Source organism: Diachasma alloeum, unplaced genomic scaffold (genome assembly GCF_001412515.2).
Source record: "Diachasma alloeum isolate Michigan unplaced genomic scaffold, Dall2.0 Dall_scaffold_00285, whole genome shotgun sequence".
Classification (NCBI taxonomy): Eukaryota; Metazoa; Arthropoda; class Insecta; order Hymenoptera; family Braconidae; genus Diachasma; species Diachasma alloeum.
This window is the reverse complement of record NW_021680424.1, coordinates 956,827-973,111: the sequence shown is the minus strand read 5'-3', so window position 1 is coordinate 973,111 and position 16,285 is coordinate 956,827. Positions and strand designations below refer to the sequence as shown.

At 39.6% G+C, this 16,285-nt stretch overlaps 4 protein-coding genes across 8 annotated transcripts; 2 read left to right on the top strand and 2 right to left on the bottom strand.

Moving 5' to 3' along the window:
* Positions 1-256: 256 nt before the first annotated feature.
* Positions 257-3,152, bottom strand: LOC107038539 (sugar transporter SWEET1). 2 transcript variants are annotated; one of them, XM_015257700.2, is made up of 5 exons: positions 2,861-3,152; positions 2,630-2,775; positions 2,479-2,556; positions 945-1,227; positions 257-559 (listed from the first exon to the last, which is right to left on the bottom strand). In XM_015257700.2, the coding sequence occupies exons 2-5, from the start codon at positions 2,704-2,706 to the stop codon at positions 344-346; spliced, it is 654 nt and encodes a 217-aa protein (XP_015113186.1). In that variant the 5' UTR covers positions 2,707-2,775; positions 2,861-3,152; the 3' UTR covers positions 257-343. The 2 variants fall into 2 exon arrangements, with proteins under 2 accessions (XP_015113186.1, XP_015113185.1); XM_015257699.2 differs by lacking the exon at positions 2,861-3,152 and having other exon boundaries at positions 2,630-2,854.
* Positions 2,851-4,217, top strand: LOC107038538 (nucleoside diphosphate-linked moiety X motif 8). The gene is made up of 2 exons (XM_015257698.2): positions 2,851-3,086; positions 3,507-4,217. The coding sequence occupies exons 1-2, from the start codon at positions 3,030-3,032 to the stop codon at positions 4,209-4,211; spliced, it is 762 nt and encodes a 253-aa protein (XP_015113184.1). The 5' UTR covers positions 2,851-3,029; the 3' UTR covers positions 4,212-4,217.
* Positions 4,218-4,816: 599 nt separating this feature from the next.
* Positions 4,817-14,022, top strand: LOC107038597 (NPC intracellular cholesterol transporter 1). 4 transcript variants are annotated; one of them, XM_015257793.2, is made up of 9 exons: positions 4,817-5,107; positions 5,815-6,453; positions 6,924-7,116; positions 7,563-7,694; positions 8,215-10,799; positions 11,033-11,221; positions 11,419-11,506; positions 12,162-12,253; positions 12,532-12,623. In XM_015257793.2, exons 1-9 carry the CDS (start codon positions 5,033-5,035, stop codon positions 12,535-12,537), a joined length of 3,999 nt encoding a protein of 1,332 aa, XP_015113279.1. In that variant the 5' UTR covers positions 4,817-5,032; the 3' UTR covers positions 12,538-12,623. The 4 variants fall into 4 exon arrangements, with proteins under 4 accessions (XP_015113279.1, XP_015113278.1, XP_015113276.1 ...); XM_015257792.1 differs by having other exon boundaries at positions 12,162-12,322; positions 12,532-12,620; XM_015257790.2 differs by lacking the exon at positions 12,162-12,253 and having other exon boundaries at positions 12,532-14,022.
* LOC107038599 (sarcoplasmic calcium-binding protein 1) lies at positions 14,008-16,041 on the bottom strand. Its single transcript, XM_015257796.2, has 4 exons — positions 15,622-16,041; positions 14,947-15,113; positions 14,756-14,885; positions 14,008-14,483 (listed from the first exon to the last, which is right to left on the bottom strand). The coding sequence occupies exons 1-4, from the start codon at positions 15,671-15,673 to the stop codon at positions 14,251-14,253; spliced, it is 582 nt and encodes a 193-aa protein (XP_015113282.1). The 5' UTR covers positions 15,674-16,041; the 3' UTR covers positions 14,008-14,250.
* Positions 16,042-16,285: the final 244 nt, after the last annotated feature.

Here is a 16,285-nt window from a genome sequence, read left to right as displayed (position 1 = left end):
GTCATGCATTTGAATTTATGATTTTTTTGAAGCTGTGGAATCCTTGAAATTCGTAATAGGATCCTGAAATTTCAAGGAATTCAGTCGAAAGCACGAAAAAGGAACTAGATTTTTTAAGATGAATATGAAAGTTTTTTTCATCTCGTTTAGTAAAGACAAATTAATAAGTAATATAGTAGGTCTCATAAATAAATGAAAAATAACAAACAATTTAAATTTATGAATTCCGCTAATGTCACGTGAAGATGCAAAAAAATCCATTTCATACAAGACAATATTCCATTTATTCTCCAATGATCGTTAAGTAGATAAAGTCAATAATAAAATACTTCAGATTCTCTTTTTATATAAAATGTGCAGCATTTTGTTTCTTCCCCGGATAGATGACAAAAAGTGATAGTTGAAATGCAGAGAGAATGCACCCCATGAAGTTCGGTATTTCCATAAAGGGATCCTGCAGTAGTGTTCCATAAATGAACCACTGGCACGAGACCACAAGGGAAGCTACTATCACGGGAAAGGGCAGACTGTCTGCATTTTTTTCCCTGATCACATGAACCTGAAATCAAATTAATGACAACAATTATATTATTTGAGAATAAAAAACCCCGCAAATGTCTTAAATTCTCAATATGTCCCGACTAAATAATGCAATCGGGATAAATCAAGCTAGTCTCATTTTAGAGCTTAAAAAATGGTTCACTATTTAAATCGTCGGTTCAAATTATCATTATAACAAAAAAAAACTGAGAATTAAGGAAGATCTTGATTTCGAGGATTATTTCATTTTTCATTATATTCTATTTTGTTCTGTGAAATTCTAATTAAATAGTGTTTGAATTATGCCCAGAGTGGTTTTCGTATATTCATAGTAATTTTTATCTCGTGGCTTCGAGGGGATTTTATCCTAAAGTATCCTTCCGACAATAAAAACGAAGAATTACCAGCATGGTTAAGGGCGAGGCGAAGAATAAAATAGTCAGACTGCAGCTGAGTAATCCCACATGCTTGGTGGCCTCTGTCCTGTCTGTGTGAACAATACTGTAGATATAAACTCCAGAGATAAACAGAATAGCCCCCACAAATTGCTTAAGAATTAGAGTCTTCTTTACACTGTACAATGCAAAAATGGCGATGTATAAAAATTGCAGGAGGGTCCCAAATAAATTGACGCAAACGACGAAGAAGTCGTCGATCATCTGTCCATATCTCAGCCAAAAGCTACATCTGGAAACACTCATCGTTAAATTAATCTGCGCATCGGTCGAAGGGGGTGAGGCAAAATCGGACATTTATTATTTTGTCCGATGTTCATAAATCAATGAGAAATGAAGGGATTTTTTTGTTAAATTTTTTTTAGCAAGGAAATCATCAGTAATGACGTCTGTAGTGAATTGGTAAACTAGGATAACTGCATTTTGCTTAGTCGCAATCATCGATGAATATCTTGAAAACGAAGAAAGATACCGAAATTTTCATGAAAATCGTTTTTATAGAGCCAAATGTCAGCTCTAAAAAAGCTCTTCACAAAAATTTCTCTAACTATATCCATTTCCAAGATATTCATCAATAATTGACCCTAAGCGGAAATCACTTATCCTGGTTTACCAATTCATGACAGACGTAATATTCTTTTTATTCGTATATTTCATTCCTACTACCGTTACGTCATCCCTTTTCTACTCTTCTCTCCTCATTACTCCCCACCTTTCCCTCCTTATCTACGATACAATGGGCCTTCTTACTATTTACCCGAGTGCCCCCCGCCAGGTAAACCATGGAAGACCTGCCGTTTAGCCGGCCGATATTTGAGTGGTCAATAAAAACCGGTGATTAACGGCCTCAAGACATTTCAGTCAGTGCCATAAAAATAGAAGAAAACTGGTGATTGTTTCGTAAAGGAGATTAAATCTAACAAATGAATATAGTCAGACTGAAATTTCTTTTCCCTTTGAAAATTTGTGTTTCAATTGTTGTCATTGGAAACGAACATTTCGACAAGGGAAACCTGGAAACCTGGGGCCTGAAATTAGGTTTTTGAGGGAAAAGAAGATTTAGTTGGACTATACTTGAGATGAATTGTTTGGAGTCATTCAACACCTTTTTCAGGTAGAGAGATGTTGAAAATAATGTGTTCATCTGGTTTACAGTGTAAATTAGGAGGATAAATAAATGTGTGATGATCTTTTGTCTTCACGTGATAAATAATTGGGATGTTATGAGCATCTTGAATATATCCAAGAGAATTAATATTTTGTTTTGATTATATATTTGGATAAATGCAAATGAAGGGGAATGCCTTGTGCACTCCAAACGTACCGCAGTCACATTTTCTAGTTTTTTATTCCGTCGTTCTTTCGAAAATTTATTGGCAGTTTAATGAATCATTAACATTAAAAAAATTTCCATGTCTCCATTTTGCCCCACTCACTCCTAATACCTGTTGATGTCTGAATGATCAATCAAGAGTCAACTCACGACATCAGACATGTAATAAATGCCAGGGCAGAGGCGTCTCCGGTGGTTCCATTCTTGATGAATTTTCTGCACACGAGTCTGCGAATAAAAATGAGGAAAAAATATCCTGTGGGGATAATTAGCGAAATTAGGTAGTTTTGTTTGCACTTACGTGCCAGCTAGAAACTGTAATGCTGTGCAAATAGAAGCAGACGTTGCCAAAAGATCCTTAGCCGCCGTCGACACCATGACACGTCCTCATGCCTCTCCCATTCATCGGAATAACAAACAAATTTGGAGAAATAAGTGACGTGTAAACTGTCAATACATCAACAAATAATTACAAAAGGCTAAAGACGGAGTTATGAGGCCTGAATGTCCCACCAGGTTCGCTGATGCTCACCTAAATTCTCCACAGAGCTTATTTCTCCCTGTATCGCATTGCCAATGCCCTGAACCGCGTATTTGGCTCACAAAATTTTTGACAAATTGTGTCATCAGACTTTCACGTGAGCTGGATTTTTTAAATTTGTAAATATTTATTTTATTTGACTGTCAAATCAAGGGAGTCCATGGCAATTAGTAAATACAATGCGTTCAGATATTTCTTGCGTCAGCGATGCACTGTTGTGAGTAATTTTTATTGAATGCATTTTTTAGTGAAGGATTGAGGCTATTGTATCGATAAATTAGATTGCTGGGTGATCTGCGTACTCGGGGCGGGCTCATTTCAAAGTTTTTTATCGATTTTGTTGAGAGTTTTTGCAGGGAAGGGGTAAAACGCAGCATTTTGAAATCATTCGACATTTTAAATTCCGGGATTTCTAATTAAATTTAATTCTTCATTTTGAACCGCCAGAAAATAATTTTAAAATGCGAAAAGAATGAGAAATTTAACGTTTTAATTGTTGTCCCATACTTTTTTCATGCAATTTAATTGACAGATTTGATGAATGAAAATCTCCAAATCTATTCTCAGAAAGTTAGACTCCTTTACTGAATTATTTTATCATTACGATAACTCTCTTCAGCTGCACTAACAATTACAGATCGCGCAGATCGAACGCAATCTGAGCAATCAAGAGGGCACTCCAAAAATCGGCGATCGTCTCCACCCAGACGTGATCCTGAGCCCCTCGAGTCGCGACGAATGCATAAAGAGATTGCAGAAATGTCAGGTATCAACGAGCCTGGCCTCAGAGAACCCAAGAACAGCAGCAGTTCTCGTGCCTCTGTGCATCCACAAAGGTGAGATGGGCCTCCTCTACACCCTGAGATCAACGAAACTGAGGCAGAACAAGGGACAAGTGTCCTTCCCAGGTGGAATGCGGGATAATAGCGATAATAGCTTCGAAGAAACGGCCCTGAGAGAAACATGGGAGGAGCTGAACATTCCAAAGGAGACGGTTGACGTCTGGTCGAGTGCGAATATCGTCGGACGAAAGCACATTCATGTGATGCCTGTATTCGGATACATCGGTCACGTGGACCCACAACAATTGCAATTCAATCCACATGAAGTCGAGGAGGCATTTGTCGTCAGTTTACAATCGTTATGTGATCCTAACCACTGGGGATACACTCAGTTTCGTAATAATTACACACTGCCAACCTATTCCGTTGCCGGACGCAAAATTTGGGGTCTCACAGCGCTCATAACACATATCATCATGAAGGCTCTCTTGCACGATGTTTATCGACATAAACTTCAATTTGTACAACCGATTGAACATTATGCTAGTAAAAAAGTCTGAGTCTAACGATTTGTTCAATCATTTATTTTCCCCTTTCCCATAGAATTAGAATTGAGGCATTTCTTCATTTGAATGCTTTGTAAAAAATTACTCTTCAAGATTATTCATGAAAAGACTTTGCAAATTATCGAGAAACCTCGAGAATCGAAAACGTGATATTGAACTGAAAAAAATTTCAGATTACTTGGAAATTAGGTATTAAAGAAATTCATGATCTCATTCTGTAAAAGTGGCACAAATTTCTCTCAATCACCGAGATACCCAAATTGTCGTTTAACCGGCCGAAAAATCGATTTTCTAAAAGTGAATAAACACTCGTAAAAGCCAATAAAATAAGAATTCAATCGGTCCCCTCAAGCAATACTCATTGTCCCTAATGTGAATAATAAGATTACTCGACATTACCTCTAATAGTCCCTCAATGAGCCGCAATTAAGCCGAAATGCTACAAAAATGAATCATCGGGTTAAAGTCGAGTAGAAACGAGCGGTTTGATATTTCACACTCTTCACCGTTCGTTCACCTTCGTCAATCTCCGTTGGCTGGTGATTTCTCGACGCATGCGTCCAAAAACCGCAATATTCCAAGGGTGGAGTAGGGGCGAATCCAGGTTCCCTGAGCGGAGCCATCAGTTTTCGTTTCCCACAGTTCGCAGTTGAAATACAACCGATCGTCCCCCAAATCCACCCAATAGATGAAATTAATGCAAAGAACGATAAACAATCGTGTTATCCACCCATTGCCCAGTGAATTGTGATAGTTACTCATAGGTTCAACCAACAAAAGTAGTTTTTATCGCAGAGTCAACAGTCGTAGATACTATGACTGTGTGCTCTGGAATGTCATCGATAAAAGCGTCATTTTTGCTGCTTCTATTCACCATTGTATCAGTCACGGTAAGTTGCAGTCGTCATTTCGCACTTTTCGGGGATTGCGGATAGAAAAACAGTCGAGAGGGTTTATATCCGCCCTTTGATGTATGCCCACATCTCAATTAATAATATTTACCCGAGTCAAACGCCACGGAATAGGTCTAAGGAATGTCTGAAAAGACGCGTGTTTAATTTACTAATCCGTCCTTCTACGTGTGTCGGTCTTCCTTGACGGCTTCGCATGCCTTGAGCACTTTAGAATCGGCCAATGTTAACCGTTTATGAAGTCGAAATACGTGACGGGGTCGTACAGATGTCCGGAATTATTCGTCCTTGATCCTCTACGTTTAACACTTCCGAGTGACTGAACATCTTTAATCGATGCTGGAGGGACAAAGAGAAAGATGATTGACTAATTATTGTTTAGTCTGCTGACTAGGAAAAGTCGGGGAATAAGGGAGTTTATCGTTAGTGTGGAATACTCTTATCTACTACTCATTTGATGACTCGTCATGGAATAATCATACATCTTCATATTTTTATCTGCCTGTTTCACTCGTCCACTATTGATGGCATAGATGGTCGTAAATTTCAAGCGAAAAAAAGAGAATAAGATCTAATAATATTTTTCGTGAAGCTGATACCAGCGAAAGATTCAATTCAGTATTTATTGTTTGACCCTTAAACTCTCAACAATTCCCTAGATTAAATTTTAATGTTTTTTCTACCAGGTTGTCAATGGCGAGGATGGTCACTGCATCTGGTATGGCTCTTGTTTCAAAGACGATTTTTCTCATGTCAAGTACTGTCCGTACAGTGGCCCAGCCAAGCCCCTGGACACAGAAGGACAGGGTTTCCTAGCGAAACTCTGTCCCCACATGATGCAGGCCCCCGGCCAGGAGTTAAAAACCTGCTGCAACACCGAGCAACTCAAGATCCTCGACAATAACATTCTCCTGGCTGCAAATTTACTGGCCCGTTGTCCCAGTTGTCTAGGAAATTTGGTTAAACATTTCTGTGAATTTACGTGCAGCCCGAGTCAGAGTAAATTCATGAATATAACTAAATTTGGGCCCAATGATACGTACATCGATGGGATCGACATGTACATAACAAATAGGTATCTCGAGGGGACTTTTAAATCTTGCAGCAGAGTGTCAGTTCCCAGCACTGGTCAATTGGCCTTTGACCTCATGTGTGGAGAATGGGGATCGAGTCACTGCACTGCTAAGAGGTGGTTCCATTTCATGGGAGACGCAGAGGACAATATTTATGTACCTTTTCAGATTACTTATATTGGTACCGATGAAAAAGTTGGAAATTTCACACCGATGGATCCGGTTGTTACACCTTGCAGTAAACCATTCAATGTAATTATCAACATTTCCCCTCAAATTGAATTGATTTTTTATTTACTCCTAAAACGGATGCTATCCCAATGATTAATGAAATGAGATGAGTTTTTATGAGTTATTTTTTGTATCATTGCATTGGGCGAAGGATTGTACTTGAAAAATTACCAGAAATTCTTGGGTCTCCATCTAAAAAACGCATAAAGCTACCACACCGAAAAACGAAATAAACCGAACTATTAAAATATTCTTCATTGAAGAATGAAACATTCTGTATTTCCAGATGTTGGAGGAAATGAAGATAACATTTATCCACTCAGCATTTTGCTAATGAAATAAATATTGCTTTCATTTTATCCACCATCCCTTGAAATATTTTGGGTATTTAACAACAATGAAAAAGAACCAGAATTTCTTCATAAAATTATGGAAAAAACGAAAGTTTCTGTTCTCACTCAATGCCTCACGAATAATAATTTTTGTATCAGTCCACAACAGCAGCTTGCAGTTGCGTAGACTGTGAAGCAAGTTGTCCAGTGCCACCACCAGCTCCCCTGCCCCCCCAGCCTTTCAGCCTGATCGGTTACGACGGCTACGCAGTGACAATGATCATCATCTTCATCCTAGGAACCAGCCTATTCCTGCTGTCGATAGTCTGCTTCAGCAATCGAAAGACAATAGGTAAGCGAGAGATTGATACAATATTCTCACTTGAATTTCCGGAGTGATACAAGAGCCTTCTCACAGTGTGAGAATTCAAATTTATTCATGTATTCAGCCGAGATCCTATCATAATGGCTGGGGTACATTCACATTTACAAATTTCCGTATTTTTCCATTCGAAGCCTGGAACATTATGCGGTTTATGGTCTAATTTTACAACTGAATTCTGATTATCCTGCGTTATTTGCGTACTTACAAATCGCTAATTTCAATTCTTGGAGCAGACCTCCACTGTTATTAATACCAGAGCCCAACAGCCGACAGTTGTGGCACAAATACGACATATACATTATTATTTACGCATTCCCAATCGCATAGAAGATCTAATCCACACGTTCATTCACGAAAAAGAAAAGAAAATAAGAGAGGAGATGGAAAAAATATGTTTTATGGTGCGTGTGTAGTTGCAAGAGGCGAGGAGGTAGGGAGACAGGTGGGTAGACGTCTCACCGCTGGTTTACATCACCCTGGAGATGGTGCACGTATTGCTCTGGCTGCTGATCAGGAGGACAGTCCACTACAGTCCAAAAGATCCAGTATGTTTCCTCGATGGTTCATTCTCTCTCATTCTGCTCTATTTATCCATTCAATATTATTTCTGCTTCTATAATTGTCACTAACTGCTTATTATTTTTACGTTGCGTCGCGTGACACGACATTGTTCGTTATTCATCACGTTTTTTTGTTTGTTAATTGTTTGTTGAATCGTGTCTTATGTTTACACAATTTTTTTTTCAGCATCGACGTTTATTTTGTTTACTTTTATACGAAGGGGTAATCACTTTAGAAGTCTCAGATGTTTCTCAAAAGGCCATTAATTCCATGACATTTTTCAAAGTATTCGCTATGTTTTGCCTGCTTATTTTTTTTATTGTAATTACCCCCTCGTTTTTATCCATAAACTTCTATAATTACGTAGTCAAGTGATTGCAACAAAAAATTCCACTGCAATATCCCTTGACTACCTAATGCTTTCCAGCCCACGTGATCGTTATTCGCTTCGCATATGTGTCCCCACCTCTTGATAAACCCAACTGACAATGAAAACCTCTCCAGGTGTGACATCGGCGGACGACCTGCCGAGCGGCCTCCAAGAAGAGGAGTCCACAGTGATCGAGAAATTGGGGGCAAATACCGATAAATTCCTGCAGGAGTTTTTCTGCGCCTGGGGTGTCTTCTGCGCCAAACGTCCGGTCGAGGTTCTCCTCCTGAGTGCCTGCATAGTCGTCGTCCTGGGCTGTGGCATCAGATACACCCACGTGACAACAGACCCAGTGGAGCTCTGGGCATCAGCGACCTCTAGGTCCCGCGTGGAGCGACAGTACTTCGATAGTCACTTCGAGCCCTTCTACAGGAATGAGCAGATAATAATATCCGCAGTGGGCCTGCCCAACATCATCCACAACACATCAGACGGCTTAATCACCTTCGGGCCAGTGTTCCACCGGGAGTTCCTAACGACAATCCTAGAGCTTCAGGAAGGGATCAAAGCCATCGAGACTGAGAACAACTACACCCTAGCTGATATTTGTTTCGCCCCCTTGACGAACGCCTTCACAGGGCCCCCAACAGTCGGCAAATGCACGATCCAGAGCGTCTGGGGATACTGGTCGAATAGCATGAAGCGGTTTAACGAAACAGATGAAGAACACGGCTACATGATGAATTACCTGGACCACTTCAAGACCTGCACGAGCAATCCCTACAATCCCGACTGCCTGGCGCCCTACGGAGGCCCAGTGGAGCCAGCAATAGCAGTGGGGGGCTTCTTGGCACCAGGACAATCCCTCAAGGACCCTCACTACGAGAAAGCAACAGCCATTGTGCTGACGTTCCTGGTCAACAACTACCACAACAAGTCGAAGCTCCAGCCAGCGATGGAGTGGGAGAAGGCTTACGTTGAATACATGAAGGATTGGGTGGCTAACAAGAAGCCAAGCTACATGGACGTTGCATTCACGTCTGAAAGGTCCATCGAGGACGAGCTGTACCGAGAGTCACAGTCAGACATATCAACCATTCTCGTGTCCTACATCATCATGTTCGCGTATATCACGGTTTCTCTGGGGCAGATGAAGTCCTGCAGTCGATTGCTGATTGATTCCAAGATCACTCTGGGTCTTGGGGGGGTTTTAATCGTTCTAACTTCGGTCATATGTTCTGTGGGGTTGTTTGGGTTCATTGGACTCCCAGCGACATTGATTATCATTGAGGTGATACCGTTCTTGGTGCTCGCTGTTGGCGTCGATAACGTTTTTATTTTGGTGCAAACCCATCAGAGAGAGGGCAGGAGACCTAATGAATCAATCCCGGAGCACATAGGACGTACCTTGGGGCAAGTGGGTCCAAGCATGCTCCTGACAAGCGTCTCCGAGAGCTGCTGCTTCTTCCTGGGAGGCCTCTCAGACATGCCTGCTGTCAAGGCGTTCGCCCTCTACGCGGGAATGGCTCTCCTCATCGATTTCCTACTGCAGATCACTTGTTTCGTGAGTTTATTGACCCTAGACACCCTCCGACATTCTGGAAATAGACTGGACGTCTGCTGCTGGCTCAGAGGATCGAAGAAGGACAGTGGGGAGGAAGTCGTCGATGGAATTTTATACAAAATCTTCAAACTAGCTTATGTTCCATTTTTACTGCAGAAGTGGGTGCGTGCTGGGATCATGGTGATCTTCTTCGGGTGGCTGTGCACCAGTATAGCAGTGGTGCCTCACATAGAGATTGGTCTTGATCAGGAGCTCTCGATGCCGGAGGACAGTTTCGTTCTAAAATATTTCAAGTCTCTGAATCAATACCTGTCGATAGGGCCTCCCATGTACTTTGTCGTGAAAGAGGGGCTGAATTATTCGGATACAGAGACACAGAATTTAATCTGCGGTGGGCAGTGGTGCAACTCTGATTCACTGTCTACTCAGGTGTTCATCGCAGCTCAGCAGCCCAATATCACTTATGTGGCCAAGCCTGCGTCCTCCTGGCTTGACGATTACATTGACTGGAGTCAGGCTGACAACTGCTGCAAGTACTTCCCGGGAAATAATTCGTTCTGTCCACACGAGAAATTCATGTGTTCGAATTGTCCCCAGAGTACCAACAAGTTCGGAAGACCCGATAGAACATATTTCGAGAAATACATTTCTTACTTTTTGAATGACAATCCTAATGACCAGTGTGTGAAGGCTGGACATGCTGCGTATGGACAAGGAGTCAATTATAAATTGAATCCTGTCAACAATTTGTCGCACGTTGGCGCCTCGTACTTCATGACTTATCATTCCATCCTGAAGACGTCGGCCGATTACTACGAGTCCATGAGGGCTGCCAGGAAGATCTCAGCCAACATAACGAATATGATTAACAGTCATATGGAGGCTGCCAATCGCAGTGAGAGGACCGAGGTCTTTCCTTACAGCGTTTTCTATGTCTTCTATGAGCAGTATTTGACAATGTGGCCGGACACGCTGAAGAGCCTCGGCATTTCGTTGCTGGCGATCTTCTTGGTGACATTCTTCCTCATGGGACTGGACATCTTCTCGTCGTTCGTGGTTGTCATCACTATTACCATGATCATGGTCAATATCGGCGGGTTGATGTACTGGTGGCATATTACGCTTAATGCTGTGTCGTTGGTCAATCTTGTTATGGTGAGTAGTATCTTATTACGAGAAGTTTATTGCATTTTTGCCTTTTTCATTTCTTGTTATTTGTGTATGTTGGAATTATGTTATTGGATTCGTAATTTCGATTAGAAATTCATGGAATTGCACGACCCTTAGGTTTCCAGTCTGAGCGCTTACACGCATGGCTATCCACTGGGTATTTCATAATCGAATTATTATTCGAACTCGAAGAATTCTAATCAATTGAATTCTTTTAGGCCGTTGGCATTTCTGTAGAGTTCTGCAGTCACCTCGTTCACTCATTCTCAATGTCAGTTCGAGCAACGAGAATAGAGAGAGTAGCTGATGCTGTAACGAATATGGGAAGTTCAGTGTTCAGTGGAATAACACTCACCAAATTCGGTGGGATCATCGTACTAGGCTTCGCAAAGAGCCAAATATTCAAAGTGAGTTGTAAATACAATCATCGACGATGAAATAAGAAAGTACCGTCCTTCGAAGCCAAAAATAGAGACCTACTGAATGTAAACAGCATTGACAAGTCTCGTCGCGAAAAATCTGTTAATCCGTTTTTCCATTCTATTCCATCGAAATCCGTACAAATGACTCAAAACTAAATATACACCGTTGATCCATATTCCAGGTATTCTACTTCAGAATGTATCTGGCAATCGTGCTGTTTGGTGCAGCCCACGGCTTGATATTCCTTCCAGTTCTCCTGAGTTACATAGGTAAGAGTCGATTATTTATTTTCAATGATCCACTGATTGTTTAAACGCATTGCACGATAAAAATAAATTCACGAGGAGTTAAAACTATTTTATGTGCATTTGACACATGTGACACGAGATGTTTTTTAGCACGGGTGTAATGGCTGTTTGAGAAAACAAATCGAGCCACGAGCCATTTTTAAGTACATACTGAATAATTTTGTTTTAAGGCCCGGGTGTATTAATTTTCGAACGTGATCTTGATTTTTTTTCGTTATTTTGAATTGGATATTCTCCAATTGCTATTCAGTTTTACATTGCGCTGGAGCCTCCATAAATTATGATTGTGCGATAAAAGAAAAAATAGAAAATAACCGAACATTTTCAAAGAGTTTTTAAAAATAATGACGACGGATAAATCCAACCGGAGGAAAATTGCAAATTAGTACAATGAAAAGTTATTTATTTGTCATCTCAAAATTTTCATTTTTTTCTTTTTTTCTAAAAGGAGAAAAAAATTGCGAGATGTAAAATCAAATGGAAATTGGTAAATATTTTAGTGTATAAGTTGGAACAACAATCTAGATGTTCTGAAAATAATCCACTTGGGTGTTGATAATAAAGAATGAAAAATGAATCGATAAAAATCGTTGAACAAAAAAACAATCGGTTCCAGGCTCACCTATGAATCGAGAGAAGTTGGCCAATCACAGGAGAGCCATGCGTGGAAATCTGGAGAACGTGCAAGAAACCTCATTAAATCATCGAGTAAGCAATACAAATACACCCACTACACCCATCACAAGTACATTCCGAGCTCTCGATTGTGATAGATAGGTAGGCAGCCTATCGTTTTCAGTTTATTATGAGTATCCTCAATTATTATTTGAACACTGGCGTTTAATATCAGCATAAGCAGTATTTATTCTGTCTCTAATCACTCCTGAGCGTTTAGCAATCTGTGGAAATACTAACACACGTGCGTAATCTAAGGGAGATGAATTATTGGGTTTATATGTGGTGTTTTTTTTTTGTTGTGGATATAGGCGTGATGTCCCGCCGACGAAACACAAGAGGTGAACTCCAATCCGGTGGATTTACCAACGAGGTCGCAGGCCGTGTACTCGTTGACTCCACGACACCTCTTGTCCAGAATATTTCGAACCCAACAACTTCCTACGCCAGTGTAAACAGCGATGATCCTAAGTAGAAATTGACGTTTTCACATTAGGAGGTAAATTGAAGTGCTGGGGGAGGTAGGGGTAAAATAACTATATTTTCGTCCTTGTAATTTATTGTCAAAAATAACGGTTTATCAAACTGTGTTCACGATAATGGCATACACATCAAATTCAATACGAATTTATCCAGAGTAAATTAGAAAAATCATTTCGTAACATTATCTCATCTCACTCGATCGTACATTACGATAAAATAAATTATGAATCATCTCTGATATTATTTCGCGACGTATGACGGGGCAATAATTTCGTGTAACTAGTTTACAATAATTTCACATCTTTGTTATTCATTCGTGTGTGTGTCAAGCGTTCAGGGCTGCCTTTAACGATGCTATTTTAAAATACACGTGTTTTGTTAGCCTAAAATTATTGGAAAATTTGTTCTCTGAAAAGACATGTTGCTCAGTATTACTAAGTATTGCGGATTGAGGAAAAAAAAAGAAAACTTGATTGTATTTCAATTATTGTTGCGTCGCTTTTTATTTGGCTCGGTGAAAATATATATTTTTCCGCTTGCATTTGAGGTATGAAGAGTCTAACGTCGAAATTTCGAATCTCGTAAAAGGAATTTTGCATGAAATTTTCCTACTCTTGGGCATGAAAATTTGATGAAAAATACTTGACACGTATTTAATATTTTTATATTTCTGTGGAGAGATTTAAAAAAAAATCATGCAAAAATTCGAATAATAATTTACAACGAGGGAAATTGGCTGGTGATGTCAATTCATCCCCTCGTTCCAGTGAGTTACAGTCTAATTCATTATTCACATCATTACTAAAGTCACTTGAAAATAAAATTACCCCCATTATCGTGATCGAGATACATGCTGTGTTACTGATATAATCATTTTCATTATATAAAATTCACCGATAAAAAAACTGGAAAGAATTTTGTACTATGAAGAGCATACTTTTTATACAAAAAAATCACCTCAGCCGATAAGAAGATAAATCTAATGAATGCAGTTTATTGTTAATAAAACGAACAAAAGTACGGGATTTGGATGTGAATTAGTGAAAAATCCTACTAGGGGTATTTGTGGCATAGAATTGTAATTTAATTATCGTATTATCGTCACTCTGATAACGATATCGTCCGGTTATTGTTGATTTTGGTCGTTTAAATAATGTAATTGCCACAGTGTGATTTCATTTATAATCTTTGGTTGAAAATTTATGAAATTTGATGAATGGTGGAACAGAGTCTGCGAAACTATACGCCAAGAATTGTAATCTTGTATATAGTGATGTGAGAAATAAATAAAAAGGCATATCAAATTGCGGTGACATGAATATTCATTTATTTATTCACTGTGAAAATAACAAATTGTGGTATTAATTTGCAAATGAAAATATTGATAATGCTTACTGGATCCTGAGACTCACTACGAGTTATTAAAACCCCTATTGATCTAATTAATTTACGCTCTAATTATCTCTCTATCGAATTAATTAGTGGTCTGTCTTTTGTACATGTGGATATGGATTTTTTGATTGTGAGGGTATTTTTGAGATTGAGGATTAACAGGACTCTCGTAAAGGGCCAAACAGGTGCACTGCAGGGCAATTTTCGTCGGGATTCCCTAGGAACTGTGCGTAGAGCTCTTGGTAACGCGATAACGTCAGTCCTCCGCGTTTCCTGTCGTCATCCGTCAGCAGATTTTGATACGCCTCGTCGAGGACGTCGACACTGTCCACTGGCATTCGACTCACGCAATTGTATCGAAATTCGTCGGCTGCTATTACACCATCGTCTGCAATTTTTCGAGGGAATTTTTGGGGAGAACTTCAATACGATACATTTGAAATTACTAGCGTCAGGAATTTACTGAAACTTGAGATGAAAATGTTCGCGAATTGTTGATTTATGCTTAAGTTTCAAGATATAATCGAGGTATTTGGTCTTTAAAAAATTTCAGTTCGGAAATCCATTGGAAAAATTCAATATTTTTTCGATTGAAGTTTAAACGAATTAAAAATTTGGGGCAATAGTTGCTTGAAATTTTGGAAATTAGCAAAAACTTACCGTTAATATCCACCAATTTGAAATGACTATCAATAAACATTTTCATAGCCTGTGGAAAATCACGGTAAGAGCGTCCAACGCAGCTCTTCTGTACAGCCTCTTTAAACTCCTCCACAGTGACAACTCCGTCCTTCAATAAAAATACTTAACAATAACAAAACCTAGTGATCGATGCACACATCACTGCGTACCTTGTTGAAGTCCGCGAGCTCTGCGATTTCCTCCCAAAGCGAGAGCATGATGTGAAGATTCTCCTGATACCGATTATAATTGAAGTCTCCCTTTCCCTCGATCAGCGTCATCTTCAGGGCCATGCATTCGAAATCGTGCTGATCGAGAACTCCATTATTATCTATATCTAATATATGCAATAATACATGATAAAATTAATATTAATGCAACTCTTTCAGGGATGCCTTTTAATCTTTTATGCAACTTATTCTGTTGAGGGATTTTCTGAAAAAATTCCCTGGAATCAATTTTTAATATTTTTTCTCTCCATTCTTTGCATTTCTTCATTATAAATTCAAATAAGGAAAAGAAACCGAGGAATTACTACAGCTGCAATCTCAATAAAATAATTTGTATAGAAAAATTGAATTATGGAACGAATGGTATTAATCATGCACGAAAAAATTGAATCGAGCATTTGCCACTGAAAATTAATATTGAAAAAAAATGCGCAGATAAGCTACGAAATACTTCCAACCAGTCTGCCAAAAATTAATGGTAATCCCAATAGAATTTTCTACTCGATTCCCCAAATGTTTGTATGAAATTTTTTCGTCCATGATCATTCTAAACTATTTCGTTCAGTTGCATAGAAATAATGCAGAGTATATAAATGGAATGCAGCGAGTACTGACCATATAGGAATTTGACAATGAAACTAACACGATTGTCCCAACTATATGCCATTTCGTTGAACTATTCACCGAGCCACTTGTTGAGAAACTGTATCCCACCGGACAAAACAACTTCTGTATCGAAAAAAAAACCTGTGAACTTGGGACGCGGATAAACAAGACGATTTACAGAATGGATGTCAGAGCGAAAGAGCAAAGGGGGACTCGAAGATTTAATGAGCAGGACCGCTGAGAAATAATCTCGATGTGTACCGTACGTGGGGAGATTCGGGAGTGATCTAAGTTTAGATTGGAACATCTCTAGAGACCGGTGTTCAGTGGGCATTGCACATATATTCATCACAGCCGGAAGAGACACTGAGGTGTATCAGCGTGTCTGCGACACAGTCATTGCATCTTATCGCAGCAAGTCCATTTCCAATTTCTGAGTAACTGGTCTCTAATACACCCAACAAAAGTCTCGCCAATATTTTGCCAATTATTTCCGGGCACGACCTCGACAGAGTGTCCGCTGTTTGTTTCTAATTTCAAACGGAGGTCGAAATTTACACGATCACGGTCGTCATTTCAGACAAGTGTCTACCCCGCTCTCCTCTTTCTTTCTAATCCTCTTTTACAATTGGTGTCAGCGATGTATTTTTACGTACGACAGTTGCAATGGACA

Coding starts and splice junctions, on each gene's coding strand:
- LOC107038539 (XM_015257700.2), bottom strand. CDS start 2,706: ATGGTGTCGACGGCGGCTAAGGATCTTTTGGCAACGTCTGCTTCTATT. Junction 1,228..2,478: donor TTTATTACATGTCTGATGTC/GTGAGTTGACTC, acceptor GAGTGTTTCCAG/ATGTAGCTTTTGGCTGAGAT. Junction 560..944: donor CCTCGCCCTTAACCATGCTG/GTAATTCTTCGT, acceptor ATTTGATTTCAG/GTTCATGTGATCAGGGAAAA.
- LOC107038538 (XM_015257698.2), top strand. CDS start 3,030: ATGGCAATTAGTAAATACAATGCGTTCAGATATTTCTTGCGTCAGCGA. Junction 3,087..3,506: donor TGCGTCAGCGATGCACTGTT/GTGAGTAATTTT, acceptor TAACAATTACAG/ATCGCGCAGATCGAACGCAA.
- LOC107038597 (XM_015257790.2), top strand. CDS start 5,033: ATGACTGTGTGCTCTGGAATGTCATCGATAAAAGCGTCATTTTTGCTG. Junction 7,695..8,214: donor ACTACAGTCCAAAAGATCCA/GTATGTTTCCTC, acceptor AAACCTCTCCAG/GTGTGACATCGGCGGACGAC. Junction 10,800..11,032: donor CGTTGGTCAATCTTGTTATG/GTGAGTAGTATC, acceptor GAATTCTTTTAG/GCCGTTGGCATTTCTGTAGA.
- LOC107038599 (XM_015257796.2), bottom strand. CDS start 15,673: ATGGCATATAGTTGGGACAATCGTGTTAGTTTCATTGTCAAATTCCTA. Junction 15,114..15,621: donor CATTGTCAAATTCCTATATG/GTCAGTACTCGC, acceptor TGCATATATTAG/ATATAGATAATAATGGAGTT. Junction 14,484..14,755: donor CAAATTGGTGGATATTAACG/GTAAGTTTTTGC, acceptor GAAAAATTGCAG/ACGATGGTGTAATAGCAGCC.